The following is a 19,778-nucleotide window of genomic DNA, read 5'->3' as shown; positions in this document are numbered from 1 at the left end:
ATTTTAATGAATACAACAGATAATAAAAAGGAACCAATTGAGAAAATCATTGAGGGGAAAATGAATTACTGGTGTGCAATAAATCCGATGTCCTAGAGGAGGGTTAATATTCTATTGATATTTTCCAGGAAGTAAAGTAGCTCATTTAGATGGAAAAAGAGAGACAAAATTGTGCTAAATTAATTATGGAGTTTTTAATCTGCTATGAATTTGGAGCAAATTTTATTAGGAAGAATTGGAAGTACATGTTAACCTTTATTATCAGGATAAATAACATCTTTTAAAAATGAGGGACTCTTGTGCTTTGTGTAGGGCCTTTCACTTGGGTGTAAATCTTTGGTTGGAAGCTGGCCTGGGTGATGGCGACTAAAATGACCTCTTTTTGTGTGGTGGTTTAAATAGTGGTTTCCATCCGGGTCACACATTTTGGCTGATGGTAAATTCTGAGTTCAGCTGTCAGAGTAGCTCCCAAAGGTTCAAGGAAGATGCGTTTGGACTTGTAGAGGCCACCTTCCATTTTTGTGGAAACGTCTGTATAGCTTCCCATTAGGGTTTAAATAGACAGACTGGTCTAGAGTTTAATAACATGTTCCTTCTTGATAAATTTATTCAATGCAAACCCAGGCTGTCTGTTCCTAGGGGACTGATACTTTTATGGGGAACAGCCAAGTCTTACGAACACACCTTAAATGACTACTAGAGAAAGCCCTCACTTGTATAAGACTTGCAATTTACATTTTGATTTGACTTCATTTGGAGCCACCTTCTGATTCATACTGTTGATCATGTCTGCTGTCTCTTTTCCTTTTACTCCCTCCTCTTCATCACCTGTAAGCTTGCCACATACAACTCTTCAATTGGTGACTTTATAGAATCAAGACTTTATAGTGGATTATTGCCAGCTTTCACCAAACAGGAGTAATGCTAACTTTGACTACCTAGAGAAAAAACCATGGGCTAGTTTTAGATAAAATTAAATTTCAAATCACCTTCTGAAACAGTGTACATTCCTTCATGTCCTAAAGTGTTTGGCAACACTTAACTACCCCTTGCTCCCCCCCAAAAAACCCACACATATTCTCTTCTCAGGCTGTGTGTTCTAGAAGCACCAGGCAAACCACTCTTACTTTCTTTTACAGGTTCTAATTTTTTTTTTTCTCATTGTTTTAGGAAGTTTGGGGCTCAAGGGTCACGACTCACTGGAGCAGGATGGGGAGGCTGTACAGTATCAATTGTACCTGCTGACAAGCTGTCCAGCTTCCTAGCAAATGTGCACGAAGCTTATTACCAGAGGAGCGACCGAAACTTAACATTCGAGAAGCAGAGTTTGTTTGCTACCAAACCTGGGGGTGGGGCTTTGGTTTTCCTTGAGGCCTAAACAATGTAAAAAATCTCAGAGAAACTATTTAGGGCATTTAGGAACTGGCAGAACTTCTTATGCCACAGTAAATTAATCCTCTTTCTGTTTTGTATTATGATGAACGGTTGCTATTATCAAGATGTATTTCCAAAGAAACGGTTGAAAGCTCTCTATGCTTCATAATGATTATTTTTCCATCTTAAACTATGTTTTCTACCAATAAGAGCCAAAATTATGCTTGGGCAGATCTTTTAAGGATGATTTACTGACATTTATTGATTTCAAGATTTTTAAAGATGAATTGGTAAAAGACATTTATACTGACCTCATGGATTAGACTTAGTTAAACATGCTGCTACAATTAAAGGGATACAATTGAATTGTATATTCTTAAATACAGTCCATCTCTGGTTTCTCTTGACACTCTTCTTCTTCACAGTTGTAGTCTTCTGTTGATGACGTTGATGATGAGAGTGATACCAGAAACTCTCTCTCAGTTCGAGCTTCAGAACGCTATTAAAATAATACATAATGAAAGACTCACAAATTTTCCTGGATAATTGAATGTGAGGTTACTACACTTACTAATTATCAAGACGAGAAGAATTACCTTTTTTTTTTTTTTTTTTTTTTTGGGCTAAGATGGATTTAGGCTTATTTACTTTTTAAAAGCTATGTGATATCACATAAACAATCACTTTCAATTCTTTCAGCCCTCAGCTGTCTCTGTCACTTAAAATAGAGAAACTTAGATAAAAGACACTCTACACCTTACCTCTATTCACACTAAAGTAGTTATCTGGATGATAATTCAGATAATTCAATTTGTTCATAGAATTTACTTTCTTCCCACTTTATGCTACCTCTTCTCAAATGCCTCTTTGATCCACAGGGCACGCTTACTTGCTCTGGGAAACCCCATCCATGCCTCACAACCCTTTGGGGTGTGTCTAGCAGGTCTCATTTGTATGTGTGGAACATTGTAGGACAGGTATGCAGGTATGTGGGTAAGAGTGGGTTCTGGGGTTGAGTAGGGGTGTTGGTGCGTCCTTATGTGTTCATCAAAAGTGGGCAGAAATGTTTAGCCATGTGGTGATGGTAAGTGAATGGCTTTCTCACAAGAAGGTCTTCCTGAATTATATGAATATTTAATCCAGAAAGTAATTTTCTGCTATAACCAGATAATTGAGACAGCAGCAGTCTTACGGCATAAATTATCCAGAAAATTATCACACTTTCGTATTATTCGATGACTGTTTTGCTCACTAATGTGCATCTTAAACACTAGACATCATCATCTTGAATCTCAGCTTTGGAGAGTCTGAGGCAAAGCTAGTTTTAATATTTCTCAAAGGACAACAGTCCTATTTAAAGGACTCGGAAATCCATTCTATTCTAAAATAAACTGCAGGTGCATTTTCATCTTTAAAGAAAGGTAAACGCTTGAGAAAGCTTAAGTCAAATATGTTGAATGAATTTTGAGTTTTTAAACACCCAATAATCCAAAATCTGAAATGATTTAAAATTAGAATTCTTTGTTTTTTAATACTATTCCATTTTTCACAGAAGATCTGTGGTTGGTACATAATTACTTAAAGATACCTGGATTACTATAAAAAAAAAAGTGGTACTTTCCGTTGCTTTGATATTCTATTTAAACTTTTCATCATGAGATTCCTTCTTGCAGTAGGTGACTAAACTTCCATTGTGCCCTCTGCTTTGGAAGACACAGTTGTTCTAAGCCAGGGATCTACTCTTGTCTTGGTGTCTGGCTTGAAGAAAAGAACTAGTTTTCAATCAAACCATCACCAAGTGTCATTCTAGAAATTATGAGAGATTTCAACCTTTTCTGGAGAGGATGGGGCTAGGGCAACTGGAAAAAAGCTTTGTGAAGAAGATGGAATTTGAGCAGGGCCCTAAAGAATGAGTCGAATATGAAAGCTGGGGAGCAGGCACTGCAGATGAGTGAATGTATGAGTGTGGGCGAATAAACATGGTGTGTCTGGACACCTCGGTTTGTTTGCCCTGGGATACAGTGCAGGATAAGATAGGTTACGCTGGCTGGAGGTAGCTTTTGAAGAGCTCTAAGTCTAGCATTTAGATGAGGGGTTGCCATCCAGTAGCCCACAGGCCACATCTGGTTTGCAGATACATTTAGTTTGGCCCCCAAGTATTTAAAAACTTGGGGTTCACATCAGAAATTTTATAGGAGAATCTGGATTATGGATGGTGAAAGATCTGATTATCCCCTGCCCTCCATTCCTGGGGGTGGGGGGCAGACAGTGAACTTAAGCTGAGGTATAGCTGCTTTGTTTAGATGATGTTGGACTCTTCAGTGTGCTACAGTTTCCAAAACTTGTAGTTTCCCTGATACTCGGCCCATGTACCATTTACCAGCCGAGGTCACCTGCCCTTCACCAGCACACTGGCACAGTGGCTTTCTTACACTAAATAATTCTCTGTACCCATGTCTCTAGCTGTAGTAGTTAGGGGAGACCAAGAAAAATGGGAGAAAGAATTTTTTTTGGAAGTAAAGAATAGTCCTATTTGTTTAATATTAAACATGCAGGTGTTCTACTCCCTTCTCTCACCTTTCTGGCTCGTCCAGAAATTTGATTAGATGATCTACTCTCTGTTTTTGACGTTACACTAGTGGCCGGTGAGAACTGTTCTCGAAGACATGCTAAAAATAAAAAGCTCTCTCCTATTCCTGACCTCAGCTGGCTCAACCTTCAGATTTATTGCACCCCTTTCTCTACATGTCCTTGCCTGCTGGAAGGGAAGAGGAACCTTCAGATTTAACAGAACTGCCCATAATTTAAGGAGGAGCCAAAGAGGGGGGGACAAAGAAAACTGGAAAGACAGAGCAGGCTCCTTTATTTTCTTTCTTTCTCACACTTGAGTCCTGTTTAGAACCTTATAATTTCTGTCTTATATTGAGGGCAGGGACCATTCATCTAACGCATTCATTGGAATCCAATGTATTATTGTTGAATTATTAATGGGAAATAAAATATGACTTCAAACACTGATAAATTTTCTATTAGTTTGAAACTTTGACTGCATTTGGAGGTCTTCAGTTGCATGAACTGTCCATGGTCAGAAGCAAGGGATGAGGATAAGTGGGCATGAGGTTGTCACTAATATGTAAAACAGAGATGATCTTAAATGTGCATGCAGATGATTAAATTAAAATAGCGTATTCTACCTTGCCACTCACTGTAACTTGGATGTGAAACCATGCAGTGCTATTGAATATTGTCCAGTCCAATTAAGACAAGGTAGAGAGAGAATTCTCAACTATTTTCAAAAAGGAAACATACCAGTTTAAGTAGGAACTTGTCAAAGTCATTCTTAGCTTCGTAGGGTTTCTTGGTAGCCTTTGCCTGGAGTCTAATCAAAAAATTTTTAAAAAATCAGTAGCCAAACTAATTGTTTTATACTGACACCAACTAAGAGCCAACATTTACACAAAATTTAATATTCTGGGCATCTGCTGGCATTTTACATATATTCATTCAGTTACTCTTATGAAGTAGGCACTACTGTCACCCAGTATTATAAATGATGAAAAAGTCTCAGACAGGTTCAGTAACCTGTCCCCCCAGTCCTCCAGCTAGCACATCATACAGGATGTGAACCCAAGCAGTGTGACTTGAGCCTTCAGTTCAACCACTGTGTGCCACTGCTCCCCAGGAGTGAAGCATTCTCTTCATGAGATGGTTTACACAGTATTTGCTGAACTGACTTCACTCTCCCGTCTCCAGTGCAGACTTTAGGGGGTGTCAGTGGGGAGGGAAGAATAAGAGGGACTGGCAGGGAGAGATCTGGGGGGAAAGAGTGGTGGAAAAGGCTAAAGCGTGAGGGTGCTCACTGGACTGGAAGCCCATGGAGGCAGGAATCCCAGAATCTATCATGATTTTTGTTACCAAGTACTCATTTAAGAAATACTTATGAAGGAGTTGAATAGCTGAATTTAGGAGGCTACAGAAACCTTTCCAGACATCTATGGATGAGGGGAGAGGCAGAGCTGAGCTAGGCTAGGCCAGGATGGGTAAGAACTTGGGACAAGGGAGAAACATTAGCAAGAGAAACACAGCAGACAGAAAGGAAAATGAAAAGGGATAGATGGCGGCTATTAATTTCACAGCAATTTTCAAGGGAGACATTTTAAATGATTTTTTTCCTCCATGGAATTTGTAGGAAGAAAACATTTCTGAAAATTCCAATATACTTTGCTAAAGCATAAAGTTTGGGTTAGCCCACCCCCTGCAAGTCTGCCTCTAGGTTTTTTTTTTAGCACTTGGCAAAGGGCACCCGGGACGGCACAGCAGGGCTAGCTCTTAGGGTCTCCCCTTCATTAGAGCCACGCGACCAACAAATGCCTCCTCAAGTATTCTCTGCTTTATCTCTGTCCATTTTATCTCCCCAACTGGCTTTTCTCTTCACTTATTATTCCCCTCTGGGTCTGTTCTCTCCTGCTTTCCTCAAATCTGGCTCTCACAGCTTGGGTCTCTTTCTCACAGTCCTAACCACACTCCAGAATATCCCTGCTGCCCTTTCTCAGTAACACCCTTAGAATCTCCCTCAGGTGCCAGTCATACTCAATTCTGGTTCACCTCGCTTTGTTAAAATCAAGCCATCTTCCAACTCACCCTTTTAATTTGCAGTGCCCTGTTCCTTTTTTAAAAATTACACTTTTATTGACATATGTCTCATATCATTAAATTCACCGTTTTAAAGTGTATAATTCAGGGGTGACTGGGTGGCTCAGTCTGGTAAGCGTCTGACTGGTCTGAAGCGTCTTGTGGTTTGTGAGTTCGAGCCCTGCGTCGGGCTCTGTGCTGACAGCTCAGAGCCTGGAGCCTGCTTCAGATTGTGTCTCTCCCTCTCTCTGCCCCTACCCCACTTGTACTCTGTCTCTCTCTGTCTCTCAAAAATAAATAAAAACGTTAAAAAATTTTTTAAGCGTAGAATTCAGTGCTTTTTTAGGACACTCACAATTTTGCATCATCCCCACTACCTAACCTCCATTTTTGTTTGCCTTTCCTTTCTTCTCCATGAGTATCTCTTTCGAAGATTACAGATAGACTTGTATGCTGTGCCTACAGATTTAATAGGCATATGAGATTTATATTAACAACTGAATATTTCCCCTTTAATTTCTCCAACTGTTATGGAACCTGGTCGGATCACCCGGCAGAAGAACCAACCGGCACATGGCGATCTTGGAAGGCAGGTGGTTTATTTTACACCAGCGGGCTCAGAGGAGATCACTCTCCTGAGGTCTGAGCCCCAAGCTTAAGCAAAGGGAACAATTTATAGTTTGTTACTTCCGCATTCCCCATTAGTAGTAATTTGGTGCGCTGGGCAAGTGGGGTAGGAAGAAGAACCTGGAAGGCGAATTTCCCTAGCAGTCCTGTCGGCCATCTTATAACAGATTTTTCCCTATCACAACAATGTCCTATTGCATAAAACATATCTGAGCGCTTCTTGCAAATTGCTTTGACCTACATTCTTCTGTATATTCTCAGTGATGAGAAATCCCATCCCATACAGATTTGATTTGGGGGGAACTTGTTAACGTCACCTGGGATCAGATCATATAATTTCGGTATTGTGAAGGGGAAATTTGGGTGATAAGATTTTTCGTGAAAAGTGAGATAAGATTCTAAAGTAATAGGCTAGATTTTCTCATGTGACTGGGAAACTGGCTTTTTAACTTTGATTTTATTTATTTAAGGTTTTAAGTAATCGCTACACCCGACATGGGGCTGAAACTCACAACCCTGAGATCAAGAGTTGCAAGCTCCATTAACAGGCAGCCAGGTGCCCTAAAACTGGCTTTTTTTTCTTTTAAAATTTTAAAATGTTTTTTATTATTTAATATTTGAGAGAGAGAGAGAGACAGAAAATGTGAGTGGGGGGAAGGGCAGAGAAAGGGAGACACAGAATCCCAAACAGGCTCCATGCTCAGAGCTATCAGCAGAGCATGACAGGGCTCAAACTCTTGAGCAGGGAGATCATGACCTTAGCTGAAGACAGACACCCAACCGATTGAGCTACCCAGGCACCCCTCGCGAGAAACTAGTTTTTGTGTTTTTTTTCAATTTAAGTATAGTGTACACACAATGTAAGTTTTGGGTGTATAACACAGTGATTCGACAGCTCTGTAGGAGACTTGCAATTTAAGTTCCAAACTAGGAATTAGAAGATGAATGGCACACAGCTGTGGCTTGTCTGCAGCGCTGCACTCACCTGTCAGTTTTTGGGCACGTGAGTATGCTAAAAGTCGGTTAGTCTCAATACTTTATAGTTTTCCTTTTTCTACTCTATTTATAAAATAAATCTGCCCCCCCAAAATGTTTCTATCTATAGCAGAAGAGGAACAAAGAACTAGCCCAAGAGAGACCAGCTAAATAGCCTGTTTTTCTAGTTTACGTCTTCCGGAGGGCAGGGCATGCTTATGGGTTTATTTTTTAATATATGAAATTTACTGTCAAATTGGCTTCCATACAACACCCAGTGCTCATCCCAAAAGATGGCCTTTTCAATACCCATCACCCACCCTCCCACCCCCCATCAACCCTCAGTTTGTTAAGAGTCTCTTATGCTTTGGCCTTGAGCTTAAGCCCTAAAGGTGGAGGAGTAAAAGGAGAGAATGTTTAGCAATGAATTAAATTAGTAGAGTAGTTGATTCTGTAGACAAAGAAACTTATTCAGATGGACAGTTAAGTAGAAAATCTCTTTGCAGATACCTGAGTTGATGCATTTTTAAATAAACCTATCGTAGCTTTATGTAATACACTTGTTCAATTAAAATGTTTTTAAGCACTAGAAAGTTGAGTAAGGAACAAACCTATCAAGCTCCTTGTCAATTCTTTCCTGCCGCTGTCTTAGGAGTGTTATTTCTTCATTAATTCTGTGCTTCTCTCTATAAAATCAAAATTTCGAGTTAAATTTTAAAGTAAAGCAGGCATTTCTACTTGGGAAAGAAGAAATCAGCAATTTGCTGACTTCTACATGTGAGCAAAAGCCCTTCACAGACCAGTTCTTCAACATCCCCTCCCTACGCACTACGTGAGGGGAGGACACCCCCAGCCCAGCCCCTCCTATATATACATACCAAACGCATAACCCATGACACCTGAGTAAGGTCTGGACTCCACCTTGCTGCTTCAGCAGGGGTCCTCTTACAAAGTGTTGATGCCTGTGTGCACGTGTGCATATGTGGTGGGGGTTGGAGGGCTGGGGGAGGTGGGAGGGAAATGGCGCCCCTCAGAAAGCAGATTTTCTACAAACTTTTGTCCTGCTCACTGGATAAGACCTACCTGGTTGCTCTCCCATTTATCTCTCTTTGTTGTATTCGATTCCTCAATACTGCTCCAACTGCCGCCCCTGCTCCAGGGAGCTCATCCTGCAAACAACCTTTCTGTGCTCCCAGGACTCATCTTTGTAATCAACAGTACTCCAGTCTCTGTTCCCTGGAGCTCTCTCCTGGTCTCTCCATGCTGGGGTGCATCCCTCCAACCACAGTTCAGCAAAGCTTCCTTCCTTCCTTCAACCCCCTGATACTTGCCATGGCTCCCCAGCTCTAACGTACACCCTTGACACTTACTAGAAAAGAATCTCCAAATCTCTTAAGACACTCAGAAGTGACTCTCCTCACCGGTAAAATAAGGAGCTTAATGCAGATGATTTCTATGATTCCAGCTCACAGCACTTATGATTTGACATTTAACAATAGTTTGGCATCAACTTACATCCTAAAATCCTTTTGATTCTTTGCAAACTGTCTTTTTGCTTCTTTTATGATATCATGGTAAGTTGGAGCAGGTGGTGTGATTGGCTTATGGTTAAGGAAAGATTTGTAATTGGGAACATTTGGGAGAGTAGGACAGTATCCGTTACCAGGGGGACCAAGAGGGCCATCTCGCCCGGGCTTCCCATTCATGAAGGGTCTCAAGTGTGGACATGAATATTACGTCCAGATTTAAACTGAGAAGACCTAAAGAAGGAGGATCCATTAGACCACGTTAAACTGTGTCCCATAATCTGAACTACACCACCCACAGTGCACTCAGACTTAATAGTTTCTTAAATTCTGTAATGACCTTTTTTTGTGGTTTTTTGTGTGTGTGCCTGTCCATGCACACATACATGCATGTGTATGTACATTAAAAGCAGCAATTTGTTGAATGTAAATATTTAAAATGTATCAAAATTTTTTAACCTATTGAAGCATTTCTTCATTTCTACATATACCAAGAACCTCGAGGTTTCTTGACTTCTGAAAGGCTCCAGAGGTGCATGGCAGTATATGTTGGTTGCCTTAGTTATTACAGGGAAGAAAGATGGTAAGTAGAAGGTGTAAGTGTGCTGTTAAAAAGCCCGGGGCTCTTGTCCCACCTGTTTCTGGTACAGCCTGTGGTTGTGCTCCTAACCCTGGTCTTAAACCCACATTCGTGCCTAACAAAGCAGGCACTTCCCTTCTGAAACAGCAATTGGCGAATGACTCCAGGAGGCAGCTCTCGGCTTGTGTTAAGAGAAGACCTTAGCCTCACTGATAGACTAGGAGCTCTTTAAACATCTGTGATTACCAAGACACAGGGCATGAGGCTGTCCTTGTATGGTGTCCACTCCTCCTCCTGAAGCACTCTTCAGTATTACCTCTGTCTTTCTCTGACTGCATTATTTATGGTCTCTTTCAAGGCTGTCCTTGATGCTCATTTTAATCTTACTTATCTGGTATGAGAATGTTAGGAGCAGTCCAGTGGATTTGGTCTCTGGAGGCAGGACCACATAGGTACTTAACTTTATGACCTTAACTTCCTGAGTATTGCATCTCAGCTGAGGTATCTAGAAGGAAAAAGATGAATGGCTCCACAAGAAAGATTCTCAAAATAAACTTAAATAAAATTCATGTCTTTCCTATGAAGCTCTAAACTACTCAGGAATTATCTTCAATCACTGATAATTGGAAAATCAAGGTCTTAGAATCAAGGAAAAGGTCACCTGGTTTTCTCTGCACTCAAGACTACTTTCTCAGCAATGCTAGAAGCGGTAAGTTCTCTGGGTTGGTCACAGAACCTGTTTAAGCAGGCTTTTTTTTTTTTTTTTAATATGAAATTGATTGTCAAATTGGTTTCCATACAACACTCAGTGCTCATCTCTAAGCAGGCTTCTTAACAGCATCACTGACCATAGAGGGAAGCAGTGCTGACAGCAGAACACACTCCATCCTACCAAGCACAGAGTTTGAGAGGTGCTGGGTGATTATATTACCCTAAAATGGATCAAAAGTCTCTGAAATAGCCTTTAGAGAAGACTATTCACTGATACATTCCAAGATTACTTTCCCCCTTAATTATATCTAGGTTTTAGAATAAGATTTTCCTTCAAGAAAGAGAGGAGCCTGACTTCACTGGTTAATGTCACAATGGCATATGGTTCCTGAACTTATGGTTCCTGATGAAAAGTTCATTTGTACTGTGTAGGTGGAAATTAAATCAGTACTCTGATAGCATCTGGCATCCCCAGGAGGCAGACCAGCAACTGCATGTGCACAGGACGAATAATCATTATTGGCTTCAAAGACTCATTCAAGATACAGCCCTTTTCAAGGCACCATGAAGCAAAATTGGGAAGTCAACTAAGTGTGTTTCTTCAGTATCCTTTACTCATCCTATCTCTTGATGCTCTTATTTCAGGACCCTCTTAGCTCTTCCTCTCTCCTTGGCTGGCACTGATGGGCCATTACCCAAAGATTGTAGAGGGAGTGCTATCCTGGAGACTGAGCTCTGGTTCTGGCACTGTGGTCAGAACTTACCATTTAAGACATGGTAGCCAAGGTAGTTAGTCAGGCTGGCGCTCTTTTTCCTTGTCTGTAAGGGATGGGGGTTTAGTTAGGTGGTCTTATGGCTCTCTTCCTGTTCTGACTTTCCATGAAATAGAATATGAGCCTATTTAATTTCAGAAGTTCAGACACATCACTAAGGTAAGGGCAAAAGGCCAAGAGGGATGTGGGATGGAATTAGAGATTCTGTAAAGGAATGAAGGGGAATTTGTTTATTAATTGGATATGGGGGCTGGATGAGAGATAGGGAGGGGGAGAGATCAAATGTGACTAGGATAATGATGGAATTATTTTATAGAGATGGGGAAGTCTGTCATTTTGGACGATGTACTACAGGGGATGAGAAGGTATTTTAATAACGGGCATGTTCAATTAGAAACTTTCAATAAATGCAAATAGAGATCAATGGGAGTAGATATGAAAATGGAGACTCTCTTCAGAGGTGATGGTTGAAACAATGAGAATTAATGAGACCCTGGGGAAGAATGGAGTGGGAAAAGAAAGAATCTTGATGAAGAGAGATTTTAGGGATTAGGAGTAGAAGAAGGGGAGGAGCCAGGAACTGGTATAACTAACACAGTAGCATATACCAAAGGAGAGAATCTCTTTAAGGAGGAGTGACAAGAAGTCAGTCACAAAGGTCAATTTGAAAACCATTACTCATTCAACATTTGGGTGATACCATTACTCATTCAACAATTACTTTTTGAGCACCTGTTGTGTGCCAGGCACTCTTCTGGACCCTGGAGATTGAGCAGTGAATAAGATATAAAGGTTTCTACTCTCATATGGCTCATATTCTAGAGCATGTACACTTTCCATAAGCCATTCACCACAGAGAAGTCAATGTATACTCAAATTAAGTCCCCTGTCTAAGGGGGGGCATAACAAGCAAATAAACTGATTAAATAGTGGTAAGTACTATAAGGGCAGTAAAACAGTGCATGAGAAGAGAATGGCTGGGAATGTGTTTGGGGGTGCACAACATTAGCTAGAGAAGGCCTGAGTATCAGAAGAAATGGAGCTGGCCATAACATTTGAGTAGGAGAAAGGGCAGTGTAGCTGGAGCAGAGTGAGTGAGGGCAGAGAGGTAGGAGATGAAATCAGATAGGTGGGGCTGGGTCTTCTAAGGGACTTCGTAGCCGATGGCAAAGTGCAAGAGGAAGCTGTTGGAAGCTTTTAAGCAAGGGACTTATTTGAATTATCCCTTGACTATGTGATGAATGGCTTGTGGAAAGTGGAGAAAAAGGGAGGCTCTAAAGGGGGCTTTCTCCATAGTTGAGGCGAAAGTGGTAGCCGTGCTTGGACTAGGGTGGTAACAGTGGAAACTGGATAGTTTCAAGATATGCTTTAAAGGTGGAGATGATAGAATACAAGCCTATTTTAAAATAGGTGTCCTACAGCCTAAAGATGAAATAATATTGTAGACATAGAATATAATATTATATTCCCTTTCTTCCTTTCTTTCTCTTTCTCCCTTCCTTTCTCCCTCTCTTTTTCTTTTTCTTTCTTTCTTTCTTTCTTTCTTTCTTTCATTCCTTTTTTTTTTTTTTTTTTGACATTGGAATTTCTAACAAAATATTTGGGGCACCAAACCTGGTGGTACAGATGACAGTTTGGGGCAGGGGGTCTGGCCTGTTGGCCAGCTCTTAAATGATCTCAGGTCTAATCAATACCTGTGCAGAAGGCTGACAGTGCACTTCTCCTAACAGTTTAACACCTGGGCCCAGGAAAGCGTGGTACCAACTTGAGCTAGCCTGCTTCTTGATTAGTATACCAAACATTGTAGGTGGCTAGAGTTAACTAAAAATCCTCAAAGACACTATATTTTAGGTGGTGGTAAGGGGGTGGGGCAATAGTTGGAAATGGGGTGGAAATACAAAGAGTTAACTTTTGTTGGATATCCAACATGCACTGTGATGGGATCTTTACCGTATCTTTAGAATTCTGCTTGAGATTCTTGACATAATAAAAGGGTGGCTTTACTTACATGAAAATAGCTCTACTCCACACAGTCTTGTTTGTTGCCTGACAGAGGGCATCCCAGGAAGCCTCTTCCTGGTCAGAGCCTCATTTTGGACTGGGTTTCTGTTTTCAGTGTGCTTTTGAGGGCAATTCATTTTACTCTGGGAGAGACATTTCATAGTGATGTAGGTTATATTTGAATAGTAGCTATTATTGAACAGCCAGCTTATCACCTGGAATTTCCTGTTTTCAACCAATTTTTCTGGCAACCTATGGTCAGAAACACAGCATTGTCTTCAGAAGTTACATCCACGAGTTCTGATCACACTGTACAAATTACCTTGTCTTCAGGGACCTTCTAAATGAGCCTACTGGAATAAGTGTCCATGTGAACTTCAGTTTTCTCTTGATATGAATCAAGTCTGAATGGTAAAATTCCAAAATAAAACTTTCTTAGGCTGGATCCAAGTTACTTTCAAACTTTGGCTTTGAGATTTCATTCTGCGTAAGTAACATTTTTGCCTATTCAATGAATGACAACTTAAGGGATACATTAGTGTCCTCAAATCTAAAAGAGAAGTAGTGAAAGCCTCATTTTAAATAATTATAGTGGACAAAAACTAAACTTCACAAAATCTGCTCATTTTGACAAATGTTTCAGCAAGACTTAAAAATATTACTGTGGTAATCATTTCTCAATATAGGTGAGTGAAATCACCATGCTGTACACTTGAAAGTTACACAATGCCATATGTCAATTATATCTCAATAAAAGTAAAAAAAATATATTACTGTACAAAGAATTATTATAGCAGCATTAGTGTAATCAAAAGCCAAGAAAAAATTATCCCACGATCCCACTTTCCAAAAAATAAAACTATTTTCATTTTCTATGTGCCTTTCCATCTGTCATATACAAATATATATTTTACATTATTGTTATAATGGCATCGTTGCTTTCTTTATGCAAATATCATAATTTCCCCATGCATCCAAATTTTGTAGTCCTTATTTTAATGTTTGCAAAAGATTTCAGAGTGTTTGTACCAGAGGGGCTCTACTGCCCTGGTGGAAAAATAGTGCTGGGTCTTCTTATATGAAATAACCAATTTCTCCCCTCTTCCCCAATTCTGTTTTCCAGTATGACATTCCCCCCTCTCCCTCCCCACCTCCAAATCCAGCAAAGGAGGCCTGTGTCTCTCTAAACTCAAGTCCTTTTGAGTTCTGGGGAAAGACAGCCGTGTTCTTGCTTAGCTTGGGCCTGGTGTGATGCTCATGATTGAAAAAGAGGCTGTGGTCCAGTTCATTGCATCAGCAAGAGGCCTGCCAGTTATGCCAGATTTCCACCTTTGGTTTTTTCCCCCTTTACCTGTCACAGACTGTGAAGAAGTCCGGAAGCTTTATTGTTTTTTAATTTTTTCTTAAGCTTATTTATTTTGAGAGAAAGAGACAGAGAGAGGGAGAGAGCCAAGCAGGCTCTATGCTGCCAGCTACAGAGCCCAACATGGGGCTCGAACTCACAAACTGTGAGATCATGACCTGAAACGAAACTAAGACTCAGATGTTTAACTGACTGAGCCACCCAGGTGCCCCTATTTTTTAATTTTATTTTTTTTAGGTTTTTATTTATTTACTTTGAGAGAGATTGGGGAGGGGGAGGGGCAGAGAGAGAAGGAGAGAGAATCCCAGGCAGGCTCCACACTGCCAGTGCAGAGCCTGATGTGGGGCTCGAACCAACAAGTTGTGAGATCATGACCTGAGCCAAAGTCAAGAGTCGGATGCTCAACCGACTGAGCCACCCAGGCACCCCTAAGTCAAGCAGCTTTAGAAGAAAAGGCTTAGCAATCTTCCTGAAACAAGCAATACCTGAAGATACCAGGTTAATATCTGTCTTTACTTTTATTTTTTAATATCTGTCTTTACTCTTCTGGCTACATTTAGTGATTGAAACTCTTAAGATCTTCTCCTGAGTAAAAATCAAAGAAAGCTGCATATCATTCTTTTTGTAGAATGATGAGCACAACTAATGATGTATTTTTCCTAAAGTGTATAGGGTCTTGAGCTGCTGAAATTTAATTTGCATGCTGCCATTTCCTGGTAATATTTAATTTCTCTCTCAGATTGCCTGTTAGAATTTCACAGATTTTATCCTTCTCCAAAGGCATATTGTGCTCTTGAGCATGGTTCCCACGATGAAGTATTTATGAGTGAGACCAGGCTTGTCACTCTGACCTAATTGGATTTTCTTCCTTGAACATTCGTTATGTACTACTGGTATTAAGACACAGAACTATGTTTTTTTTCTTATAAATTATTAATTCTGAACATATGTCATTATTAAAATGAACTGGGTATACGTTCTTTATAAGGTCATTCTCATTGCCCACAGAATTTGGTCAGAGTTATATACTTGTGCTGTGAAATGAGTTCTGGGCTGCATGATGTTGATACTGACTAAAACGTCAGCACTTTCTTGCACTATTCAGTGGTGATGGCTTTTAGTAGACTTCTGTTAATATCTGTTAATGAATAGCCTAATTTTTATCCTCGTTGGATACATAAAGTCATCAATTTTCCCCAACTGTGTAGAAAATTAGAGCACTTACAGCTTATAAACTATGAAGAACGGCTCTATTTTATTCCTTGGGGATGACTGTGGCAACATGTTTTCCAATTCCACTGTCTGAATTGACCTCACACTGGGTTTCCTCATGTAATGCTGCATGGAGTTTATATGGCCAGCCACTAAATGGACAAGGAGCCATCTGAGTACAAATAAAATGGTCCTGTTCTAGGACTTCACAGCAGCTGTGGTTGGGATATGACACACTAAAGCCTGGAGGCATCCTAAAGACCTCACTTCAGACTCTGGGTTATTTGACCTCCCTTTAGAAACACACAGTATTTGGAGCACCTGTGTGGCTCAGTTGGTTGAATGTCCAACTCTTGATTTCCGTTCAGGTCATGTTCCCAGGGTCATGGGATTGAGTCCCTCATTGGGCTCTGTGATGAGCATGGGGCCTGCTTAAGGTTCTCTCTCTCTCTCTCTCTCTCTCTCTCTCTCTCTCTCTCTCTCGTGTGTCTCTCTCTCCCCCTCTCCCTCTGCCCCTCTCCCCTGAGGGGCTCTCTCTCTCTCTCTCTCTCTCTCTCTCTCTTACACACACACACAAATAAAAATTAAAAAAATAAAGTTGAAACACAGAGTATTAATGAAACAAGGGGACTTAGAAATTGTAGGGTCCATTTTGATTATAATATAGATGAAGAGCCTAAAGCTTCTAGGAAGGAAGTACTCTGTCTTTGAGAAGCTGGGCATGTGTGAAACTCAGGAAAAGAATGTCCCAGGGGCAAATTTTGCTTCTATCTGCCAGAAGTACTGTTCTAGAATGAAGCTACAGGAGGCTGTGCTGGATACCGCACATCCCGTTAGATATATTTCTTGGAGTATCTTTAGAATTGCTAATGAGATTATCAGGTTTCAGGCCAAAGTATCCGTTCTACACATAATGCTATTGTGTAAGTTATAAAAGGAGCCGAGGCAGAAAACGGTGGCCACAGTCTTGTCCTTTATATATGAGAATTCATTTAATTCCTAATCCTAAACACTGAATTCTTAAAATAACTTAGCCTGGGGCCCAAAGTGATCTTAGAATAGTTCTCTTCTGCTTACTGTTTATCTTTGCTTCCACTTCAAATATTTTAATGTTAGATTTTACAAGAGTGTCAAACATCCACAACACAACCGTGTATCTAGGAATTTTTTAACCAGTGATTACCAACCCCATGTGCCTTATTCTATGGGAGACAGTGCCACTGTTGGAATCTCACTCTGGTATTACCTGTGAAATAGGGATTTTAGTAAGTCTCATTATTTAATACATTATTAGCAGTGGGTTTATAGCAGAGTTCAGAAAATTGAGGGAATAGGGTTACCAGAAATATTAACACAGGCTTAACTAAAAGCATTCAACAAACTTGCCAGAGCATTTACTAGGCATGGAGACACAAAGATGAGAAAGACGTGGTGTTTGAATTATGGGAATCAGTAGGAATGAGAGATAACAACAGGCAATTTTTCAAGTGGAAGATAGAAGAACTATGAAAAACAAGCACAAGACTCTAAAAGTCTAGCAGTCGGTTCGGCTTTAGTGCAGGGCTGTGTCAGATTGGATATGCTGCTACAGCAACTTAGGTAGTATTCTGTCACCAATGACAGTATTTCCTGCCTTCACTGTTGAAGTGCTTGGCACCTTCACACGGGTAGCAGTGCTGGTTATGGAAGAGGTATTCAGGAGGTGTTTAGTGTTCTTGGCCTACTCAACAAGCATTCTTACTGAGATTTCGGGGTAGCTGAATCATAGATTTCATCTTGAGAAGCCTGGTCATCATCGGAAAGTTAATTGTGTTTGCTATATTGTTTAAGAAATCCGGGAAGTATAATATATCTTTGAAGAAAATTTTCATTAAAACAGTTAAAACAAATTTTGGTGCTTTAGACGATTGGCCGTAGTTATGTGGAAAATTTAGTTATGGGCAACAGTTGGCTCTCTGATATGACTGGATAAACAAGTTGTTGATTTATTGATTCCACAACGTTTATAGTTTATACCCTTGAATAGATACAGCGCAAGGGTTGTTTGGACGGAAATTAGCCATCCCCATTCTTTCCATCAACCCTCCTCCACTCACAAAGCTACTCCAAATAAACAAACAAATTTTGGGTTTGTTTTGCAAATTTAGCACCTTGTTTGTAACTGTATTGAATACCTAAGCCCCTCCTATAAAAACAGAAATTCTAGAGCCCCTACTCCCCTGAGATGGGCCAAATTGGATTACTACTAACAAAATAGAAACAAATGGATGTGAGATAACCCCCAAAGGAGCCCATTTGTTTGCTCTTAAGTACACAGGACTTCAGCTGTAAACTAGGATAGGGTTTCTACGTTGGGAAATCTTGGAGCATCTCACTGAATCACTTGGAGCCATAAACTGGCAGTGATTTTTATGGGGTGAATGCAAAGTAACAGTGCAGATTTCATTTAGTTTCTCCTTTGCCTGCCCACCTTCAAGGAAGAGAAATAGTTTAAGTGAACACAAAATTATAGTCAATTTTTGTATTTAATTGAGATACTGCTTTTCAGTCCTAAATTCTAAGCATTCATAAAGCTACGGCTTTTCCACTTGATTTTTTTTTTTTTATTGACTAGTAGCATGTATAGTAAGAATATCCATTTTTTCCCCAATGGTTGAAATCATTTAAACTATTTGAAAATGAAGTTTTCTTCTGTTATTTGATATAAATTGGGCTTTACCACATGTATAGTAATAAAAAAAAAAAAAAAACCTCAGGGTGCCTGGGTGGCTCAGTTGGTTAAGCGTCCAAGTTGGGCTCAGGTCATGATCTCGCGGTTTGTGGGTTTGAGCCCCGCGTCAGGCTCTGTGCTGACTGCTTGCTCAGAGCCTAGAGCCTGCTCCAGATTCTGTCTCCCTTTCTCTCTGCCCCTCCCCACCTTACACTCTGTCTCTGTCTCTCTCAAAAACAAATAAACATTAAAAATTTTTTTAAAAAAACAAACAAAAAATCTTAACTCTAACTAACTCTCCAAGATGCAAATCCTTCCTGCTTCCCCCTCCCCCCCTTTTTTCCCCACTGGGCCATGTTTATAATCTAAAATCCCAGTTGCAGCTAAAAAATTGATACAACTCGTCCCCTGGAACCTGATTACCTAAAGCACAAAAGTCTATTCATTCCATTAGTTAGTTTACTAACTAGTTTGCTGAATTGTGGTTTGTGTCTTGTGTATTTTATTAAAAGAAACTTAAAGAAAAAAATGCTAAAGAGAACTTACACTGGGTCTATAAGAAAAAAAGGCTGGATCTTAACAAGCAATTTTGTAATTGTCTTTGACTCAAGGTGGCTGCAAAATGCTTACAATACACATGTGCATACTTAACTCATGTAAAACAAAACCCTTTGTTCTTCAAGTTCTTTCAACGTTTATTTATTTTTGGGACAGAGAGAGACAGAGCATGAATGGGGGAGGGGCAGAGAGAGAGGGAAACACAGATTGGGAAACAGGCTCCAGGCTCTAGGCTCTGAGCCATCAGCCCAGAGCCTGACACGGGGCTTGAACTCACGGACGCAAGATCGTGACCTGGCTGAAGTCGGTCGCTTAACCGACTGCACCACCCAGGCGCCCCACTTAAGTTCTTAAAAAAAAGGTGTGATATTCATTTGCTACACCCCGCCCCCCCCATTTTTTTTTTTTAACTTGGCTTACACTCTTAACTGGCAGTTTGCAAAAGGAGGAAACTTAGCAACCTACTCGACAAAGTTTAGAATAGCTTCAATTAAAAGTCATCTAAAAATAAAAATAAAACCTCCTTTTCTTTTCTAAGAGCAAATTTAAATACTTGGGTGTCACTTATGCTACCATGCTTCTATGATGTTTGTCTGCCTATAAAGTGCTCTATTAAATAAGTCAGATATATTTTTTAAATTTAAAATCTCTTTTAGACTCCACCAAAATCTCTTTTAAGGAGTCCTTGAGAGCCTAGCAGGAGAGTTAACAAGGTTATTCTGGTAACTGACCTAAA

At 40.2% G+C, this 19,778-nt stretch overlaps 2 protein-coding genes across 7 annotated transcripts in view; one reads left to right on the top strand and one right to left on the bottom strand.

Annotated features, from left to right (window-relative positions):
- The window catches only part of GALK2 (galactokinase 2), a 134,797-nt gene extending 130,405 nt beyond the window's left edge, over positions 1 to 4,392 (top strand). For both annotated transcript variants that reach the window (XM_047862984.1, XM_047862983.1), the window contains exon 10: positions 1,171 to 4,392. In XM_047862984.1, coding sequence (XP_047718940.1) covers positions 1,171 to 1,378 — 208 coding nt within the window. In that variant the 3' untranslated portion in view covers positions 1,379 to 4,392. The remainder of the gene's footprint in view (positions 1 to 1,170) is intronic.
- Positions 1,751 to 19,778, bottom strand: part of FAM227B (family with sequence similarity 227 member B) — a 211,283-nt gene continuing 193,255 nt past the window's right edge. For 3 of the 5 annotated variants that reach the window (XM_047862979.1, XM_047862980.1, XM_047862981.1), the window contains exons 14-17: positions 9,124 to 9,201; positions 8,220 to 8,294; positions 4,684 to 4,753; positions 1,751 to 1,873 (exon numbers count right to left, since the gene is read on the bottom strand). In XM_047862979.1, coding sequence (XP_047718935.1) covers positions 1,751 to 1,873; positions 4,684 to 4,753; positions 8,220 to 8,294; positions 9,124 to 9,201 — 346 coding nt within the window. Of the gene's footprint in view, positions 1,874 to 4,683; positions 4,754 to 8,219; positions 8,295 to 9,123; positions 9,202 to 13,521; positions 13,604 to 19,778 lie in introns of those variants that run through there. The other 2 variants (XR_007153019.1, XR_007153020.1) reach the window with 2 other exon arrangements.

Source organism: Prionailurus viverrinus, chromosome B3 (genome assembly GCF_022837055.1).
Source record: "Prionailurus viverrinus isolate Anna chromosome B3, UM_Priviv_1.0, whole genome shotgun sequence".
NCBI lineage: Eukaryota > Metazoa > Chordata > Mammalia > Carnivora > Felidae > Prionailurus > Prionailurus viverrinus.
This window is presented reverse-complemented; position numbering and strand designations above follow the sequence as displayed.